This window comes from Cherax quadricarinatus, unplaced genomic scaffold, assembly GCF_038502225.1.
Source record: "Cherax quadricarinatus isolate ZL_2023a unplaced genomic scaffold, ASM3850222v1 Contig6151, whole genome shotgun sequence".
NCBI lineage: Eukaryota > Metazoa > Arthropoda > Malacostraca > Decapoda > Parastacidae > Cherax > Cherax quadricarinatus.
In genome coordinates this window covers 5,001-13,049 of record NW_027201177.1, presented here as the reverse complement: position 1 = coordinate 13,049, position 8,049 = coordinate 5,001, and the positions used below count along the sequence as shown (strand labels likewise).

The following is an 8,049-nucleotide window of genomic DNA, read 5'->3' as shown; positions in this document are numbered from 1 at the left end:
CATTTGGGGTACTGGAAGCGAATGGTTAGGTAGAGCGGTTGTCACACTCCCGGTTGGCCGAGGAGGGCTGGGTCTTATAGCTGTTGAAAAGAGGATTATGAGTGTACATGTATTTGAAACGTAGTTATAAGCGGGAGGGGGGGGGCGAGGGAAGGAGGACTTCATAAGATACGTCAGGATATGCAACGGTGGTGGGTGGGTAGGGAGTTCATAATAGGTGAGGCAATGTTACGGGTCATCATAAACATGAGCGATCCTTCACATATTAAATTGGGAAACCTTGATGGGGTGGAAGGTAAGGCAGTGGTAGAAGGGGTTTATCCGATGTATGATTGGTGTAATATCTGGGGGCGTTTGAACAAATTACGTTTAAAACCTAAAGTTCGAGAAGTTATGCATAGATTTTTACATGGGATCTTACCGTCTGGAATGGTTTTATTCCATAAGAGAATAAGGGAGGATGGGATATGCAAGGCTTGTGGTGGATTGGAGACTGTTTTCCATATGGTGTATTTTTGCTAATGTATTGAACTAATAAGGGTTTGGTTGGGTAAGGTAATAAGGTTAGTGGGAGGTGGGGGGTTTGCAGGTGTTGAGGGTTTTAAGCTTAGACATAGGTGGGGTGAATCAAATGGTAGAGAATGCGGTGGGGTATATAATTACGGATTATATTTATATGTCTTGGGCTATGAGAGGAGCGAACGTGTGTGAAAGAATTAATACGTTAACAGCAACTTTTTATAGGACAAAGTGTAGGAATAAGGAGGTGTATGGGGGGAGATGGGAGAGGGATTAAAGTGAGGGTTATAGGAATTTCACATTACGGGATTTACGGGAGTTGAAAGGCAGGTAAGGGGGATGAAATGGGCTGGTTTCCTAGAATGGGCGGTAGCGTGAAGAGTTTGTTTGATGAATGTTATATGAGGTATGTCAGGGGTGCAATTTTATTATTTGTTCAGAGTGTTTCAAGTACAATACAGTTATATTTGGAATTGTCGACTTATAACTATGTATGTTTATGTATGTATATACATGTGTATGTATATATGTGTATATATGTATGTGTATATATATATATATATATATATATATATATATATATATATATATATATATATATTATATATATATATATATATATATATATATATATATATATATATATATATATATATATATATATATATATATAATGTATGTGTATGTTTACTTTCTAGTATATACCATTAATGGTTTTTCTCATGAACATTTTCAATGATTCAATACATATTTTCTATGCGTATTTATGATTTTGATACAATGTGTAAATGCCAAAATGGCTTTTTATGTTTGTTTAATTTAAAATGTATTTTTGTACGCACAATTGATGTTTAAAAAAAATAAAAAAAAAAATCCATACTTATTATTGCACCTATTACATACATAGAACACTTAACTCTGATATTAACCCTCCCTTCAAACATCTCCTTACCAACCTCAACAGAACACGTGACCATAACACAAGGCACAGATCACTCTTTGATGTTCCTCGTGTCTATCTCACGCTATGCAAAAACTCAATGCACATAAAAGGCCCTAAAATCTGGAATTCATTACCTGTAAATATAAAAGAAACACTACCTGTTTATAAATTCAAGTCTCTTCCCAAAGATCACTTACTCACCCAAAACCAAATAAATACTGAATAACTGAACCTTGTAAATTGTATATCTTAAACGTTTCTCACAATTATATCACAAATGTTAAACCTAAAACCCAATCTAACAGAATACTCCATTCTACTGAATGTACAACAATGCATGCAACCATATGACCTGTCTTTGTAATACTCATTTGTGCTTTATAGTTATCTGTTTACAATAATGTCTTATCACTGATTTCATCATTGCTTAGTTAATCTTGAGTTAATTTTAAGCCAGCCCGTAATGCTATGCATATAAGTGGCTTTGGCATGCTGCTCTTACCTGTATTTTTTTGTACCTCTGTATGTATGCTCAAATTACTAAATAAATAAATAAATAAATAAATAAATAAATATAGAAGGGCCTATAGATGAAGAGGAAGTGTGGACGGCTTTAAAAGGGATGAGTGTCGGGAAAGCACCTGGGATAGATGGAATCCCAAATGAATTTTATTTGAGCAACTGGGATGTCATGAAGGAATTCTTGGTGCAGTTGGTGAATATAATGAAGGATAAGGGAAGCACGAGTAACACAAAGGACAGGTGTAGTAGTTATGGTTCCAAAGGGGGAAGTACAGAATAGCATCCTAGATTATAGAGGTTTATCATTAATGTGTGGGGATTATAAATTGTTTGCCAGGGTGTTAGGTTATAGATTGCGTAAAGTAACTGGGAAGGTTATAGATGGGGGACAGATGGGTGTGCCAGGGCGAACAATGTTTAGTGGGCATGGGAGGATAAAGGGTTATATAGAGGAGCGTAGGATGGATGGCGGAGGTGTTCTTGCTTTGGATTGGAAGGCGGCTTATGATTGTGTAGACACATTATGGATGATTATGAGGATGGGTTTCGGTGAGGAAATTGTGCAGTGGGCGGAAACTTTATAGAGGTGCAGAAATACGAGTGCAAATAAATGGAAGGGTGGGGAAGATGGTAAGTATGGGTAGGGGGCTGAGGCAGGGATGCCCCATGTCTCAGATGCTATTTGCATGTCTGCAAGACCCATTATATAGGTTGATAAATGTAGGAGTAAGTGAGGGGGAGGTAAGACTTAGGGGTGCTACGGGTATAGTTGGTTATGTGGATGACACGACGGTCTTAGTGGGGGGAGAAGAGGGGTTAAAGAATTTAAGTAGAATTGTTGAAATATTTAGTGGAGCAACAGGTATGAGTGTTAATAGTGAAAAGTCGAAATTACTGGAGGTTGGGTCATGGATGGGAGGGGAACTGGGAAAAAAGTATGGATGGCAGGTAGTAGAGCAGATAAAAATTTGTGGAGTATTGTACAGAGGGGCAGCACAGGGGGCTAGAGAGGCAAATTCTAAAAGGGTAGTGCAAAGAGTATTGCTTAGGTTAGGGGGAATAAGAATGAGTGGTTTGACTATACAAGTCTATTGTAGTTAATGTACTCATTTATCCTAAATTGTGGCACGTGGCTGTGGTGTACCCCTTGGTGGCGAAAGACGTGAGGCAAGTGGAAAGTTCTGAATTTTATATGGGGATATGGTTGTCATTGGCTGATGCAAACGGTTGTAATGACACCGCTGGCAAAGGGGGGTTTAGGTTTAATTCCTTTGGGTAAAAGACTTCAGAGCATGTACGTGAAGCATTGTTATCTGAGATTGGGTGGGGAACGTGGTGTCAGAGCGAGGGATGTGATGGAAGATGCGAGGGCGGTGGTGGGGGGGGGGGGGTAGGGACTCAGAGTGTATGAGTACGTTGAGATACTTATTACAAGTAAGAAATCCGGAAAATGTAACTGCGCGTGTTTTGGGGAGGTTGGTAAGGTGTCAAGAGGTGTTGGAAGGGGAGACTTTCCATTATATAATTGGACACTAATCTGGGAAGACTTCAATAAGTTACTATGTACTGTGTACTATGTGCTGTGCCAAAACAAAAGCATTCACATTGCTAAACTCACAAACTAGTATTTAGTCACTTAGCCATAATACCAACTTACCTCATAATTTGTAATATTTTACAATTAAGAATAAAACTAAGTATGCCCGAAATGCCTAGCCATGCTAAGTGTTCTAGTGGTACACACTGTAATCACAATTTTACTACATGTAAACCACACAATAACCAAATTTCTGTAAACTCAGCATTGTAATCCTTATAGAGAATAAACTTTGAAGGGTGAGGGAAACTATGTATAGGTTTTTACATGGGATTTTGCCAACTAAAGTACGACTGTATCAGATGGGAATTTTGCAGTCTCAATGTTGTGTTTTGTGTGTGGGGGAGGAAACAGCATATCATGTGGTGTATTTCTGTGAGTATATCGAGAGGGCACGTCTATGGTTTCGCAGTGTTGGATATGGTGGGTGGGAGTGGGTGTGGTATTAAGGGCACTCAGTTTGGATATGGAGGGAGTGGGAGATAGTGTGAGGAGGGCAGTCATGTATTTAGTGGCAGATTATATCTATATATCGTGGGCGATGAGGTGGGGGGGGGGGGAGGAACGAACAAAGGCTTTAGCAGGACATTTCTATAAAACAGTGTATAAATGAGGTAGTGTATGGACGTAGATGGGCTATAGATTTTCCGGTATCGTATAGATATAGAGGTATGACTGAGAGGGTTGCGCGATTTAGTGTTGTAATGGCTGGGTGGACTGGTCTCTGTAAAAGGGGGGAGGGAAAAATGAATTACATGGATATAGAATATCATGATTATTAAGCACTGTTTTCCTGAAAAGCGAGAGGGGGCTTATCAATTCGATTAGGGGCTATAATGTTGTATTATCAACCATAGTGTGTGAAAGAGCAAGTCTGAAATTGCTCTGAAACATGTCAAACATCTAGAATTTGTTGAACATGACAATACGTGTTTAATAATATACATTCTTGGTATATGTAATACAGATGTGCGTTTCAATATCCAGTGTACAGTGATCATATTAGTTGACATTCTTCACTATAGTTAAGTTGTGTTATTATTTATATATTGTCACAAAGTGTAATAGTTAGTATTTTAAAAGTTCTTTGAATAGTTTTAAGTTGTTGTGGAGTCTAGTGTTTGTGTTTTTTTTTTTTTGCACTATGGAAAAGGAGGGAAGTATGCAAGTCATTACGATGGAATCATAACCACATGTAATTGAATGTGTACAATATATATAGCAGTTAGTAAATTTCATAAGTATAATTAAAATTTTCATGCATATTTTAATATATTTGAATGATAAAAAGCATAATTTTTTTGTAATCTTGTATTTAGTAAAAGGATAAAAAAAACATAGGATGAGGGATATTTCATGTCAGCTCATAGATAAACGTGTAAGAAAAGGGTGCACATCCATTCTTCATAGTGCATCAACAAGCATTCAAAGTAGAGCTCCAGTACTTCCCACGAAGGATGTTGGGGTTACAGTATTACTGGGAGAGCTCACCGTGAGAAACAACCAGCTTGTGTTTTTAATGCAGGATTCTCCAATAGTAAATGGCATAGACCTGTCAAAAGAGAACTATCTTAAATGCCGCAGGAAAGTTGTGGAAGCTGTCATCAACCCCTTCGCTGAATTCAGAGCAAAATTAAGCAAATTTGGACTCGACCTACTTATGGGAGACCAGAAATCAATCATTGAAGAAGTTTTTGAGGACCCCAATGGAAATAAGTCACTCTGACTTTTATGGGTTATCCTAGGTTCTCTACACATATGCTGCTATGTATGATAATTCTATGCCTAGTATACAGCAAATTATGGTTTGTTGAAGCAGTTTATTCTTTGATTGCAAGAGGTTGCAGAGGAAATACTTGAATTTTATATGGGGATTCAATCGGCATTGGTTGGGGAAGGACGTTGTCATGACACAAGTAGCTAAGGGAGGTATGGGGTTAATACAGCTGCACAGGCGTTTAATAGGTATTTATATACGGCAGGAATATCTGGTGAGGGGTGACGTTAGGGAGAGCAAGGGTTGATACAGTAATGAGAGAGGCTAGACGGTGGTGGGTGGGAAAGGATTTAATATTGTGTGAAGTGATGTTACAGCATCTATTGGTAGCGCAAGAACCCAAGAGGGTAAAGATATGTGAACTGGATGACATTAGTCTACCCGTGGAAGAAGTTGTTGGTGAGGAAGTTTTTCCAGGTTACCAATGGAAGACGATTTGGTATTGGTTCCGGAGATTGGGATTGCACCCTCGGGTCCGAAAAACTGGGTACCGTTTTCTCAGTGGAATACTAGCGTCTAAGGCACAATTTTATGTTATGGGCCTGACTCGGGATCAGATCTGTGTACGATGAGGGTGGTCGGAAACGGCATTCCACGTCGTATACTTTTTTGAAGGTTTAAGTAGGGTGAGAATGGTTTCAGGGTGTTTTACGACATGTGGGAGGAGGGAGGTTGTATTAATTCTAGAAGTATGGGGTTGTTCTGATGTGGTCCGACGATCGGTTTCGTACTTGGTGCTCGACTATTTGTAAGTTTCATGGGGAATGCGGGAGTTTAGGAGTGCGAGGCGCATCAGGGCGCTGGCGTGTCGTTTTTACAGAACTAAATGTAGAAATCGAGAGGTGTATGGACAATGCTGGGAGAGAGACTTTTCGTTGGGATATAGAAACCTAACGATGGATGTATTAATGGGGTTATGACATCTATAGTGAGTTGATAGGTTACAAGATGGAGCGGGTGGGTTGGTCTCCCGGGAGGGGGGTTAGTTTTAGTGTATGAGGTGTACTAGTGAATAGGTGTGCACATGTGTGCCGGGGTGTGGCCTAGGGTGTGAGGGGGGTGACCTGTATGAGGTCCGGGGTATGTTTTCTCGGTGTGGTTGATGACTCGGACTGGGAGGGGGGGGACATACAGGGACCAGTGCTTGGTTTTATCATTTCAGCAGAGCTGTTGGTAATCCATTGTCAAGTAAGCCTGTTTTGCAAGGAGACCGGTCATATTATTAGTATATAGTGTGGCATAAGAGCTAGATACTCAAACTGGGCTATTAAGTCCGGAGAGTTTCATCAAGTTTCATTGTTACATATTGCCATATGCATCTGATTATGTATCTGTACATTGCTGTTTTTAAATAAAATAAAAAAAGATATGTTTAATTTGATGTAACTGCTCGTGTACGACTTACTGATAGAAAGACGATTCCTTACAAAATGTGTCATCTTTTAAAATTATTTTCAATCATTTCACGATTTGAGGTAAAATACAAGTAATTTATGTCTGTACACAAGTGTTTTTGCATAGATACATACACAAAGTACCAGCAATTAATTTTGTCAACAAATCACCATCGTTACAAGGTACCTATATTCATGAAAACAGATTTTATCCTGTTTACTACGTCTGTGGTGCCCGATTTCTGCCCAGCAGACTACTTAGAAAATAAACTTATACATTATAGTATAAATTTTAAACTGGAACCAGGCTATCTATTCTCTTTGGACATTTCAAACAAGACTAATCTGCTTACGCCATTTGTTTGCCTATTTCGAATTTTCCGCACTTGCATGGCACAACAATGTTATGACAAGTGGCACTAAACCAGAGTTCGGCTTATCCTATTAATCTCCTTGTTACTAATCCAGACATCTTTACATGTTCAACAATAAATCGAGACTTACCGGGACTCTAATCAAGAGAAATGAGCGGGTGTAGTGTCAAAGGGGGTGGCATTAGCGGTGTGGTGGTAGTTTAGTCGTTAGGGACTACTGCTAATCACTTAACTTGTCGCACCTTCACCCCCCCCCCCATCCATCCCTCACACATGAAGTGAGCGGTGGTGATGGTTCTGCTTTCCAACTTCAAGGTCCTTGTGCCTGCCTTCACCACCTGCACATTGAAAAAAAATTTAATTAACAAGGTTAAACTGGTAAATTGACAAAACAAAATTAAAGATGTGTCCAGCTGTTTGCCACAGAGAAACTTAAAAGTGAATTACGAAATATTTCTTTATCTTAGAATAAAAATTTATAAGTATTAACAGCGTCCTTTGGTTTCAAACTCCACAAAAATCAATACAAGAGATTTCAGTTATGTAGCTAACTATTAGGCTATGACTTCATTAAATACAGTTTCTAAGCCTTTAGAGCAGACTAGCAAAGAAAGTATATTAACTAAATATAGCCTGCTAGTTCTGCCCCCCTCCCCCCTTACACTAACTAGACTTGTATAGCACAGTATAATAGAAGTAATCTTACCTGGAGAGGGTTTCGAGGGGTCTACGCCCCCGCGGCCCGGTCTGAGACCAGGCCTCGTGATTCATTTTACGTGAATTCATATTGGGGAGCAATAAACCCGTAGGCTTATACAGCGCATATAGGGGGGGAATGGAAGGTATTCAGGCTCAATTCAGAGAACCGGAGCACAGATCCAATTCCCTAGATCAAGAGCCCCTCACCAGCGTCAGTGAACCTC

General features: G+C 39.4%; 1 protein-coding gene across 1 annotated transcript in view; it reads right to left on the bottom strand.

Annotated features, from left to right (window-relative positions):
* Window positions 1-6,651: 6,651 nt before the first annotated feature.
* LOC138852270 (uncharacterized) overlaps window positions 6,652-8,049 on the bottom strand; it is a gene marked incomplete at its 5' end in the record, with an annotated part of 2,808 nt that continues 1,410 nt past the window's right edge. The window contains one exon of the mRNA XM_070082027.1: window positions 6,652-7,464. Coding sequence (XP_069938128.1) covers window positions 7,458-7,464 — 7 coding nt within the window. The remainder of the gene's footprint in view (window positions 7,465-8,049) is intronic.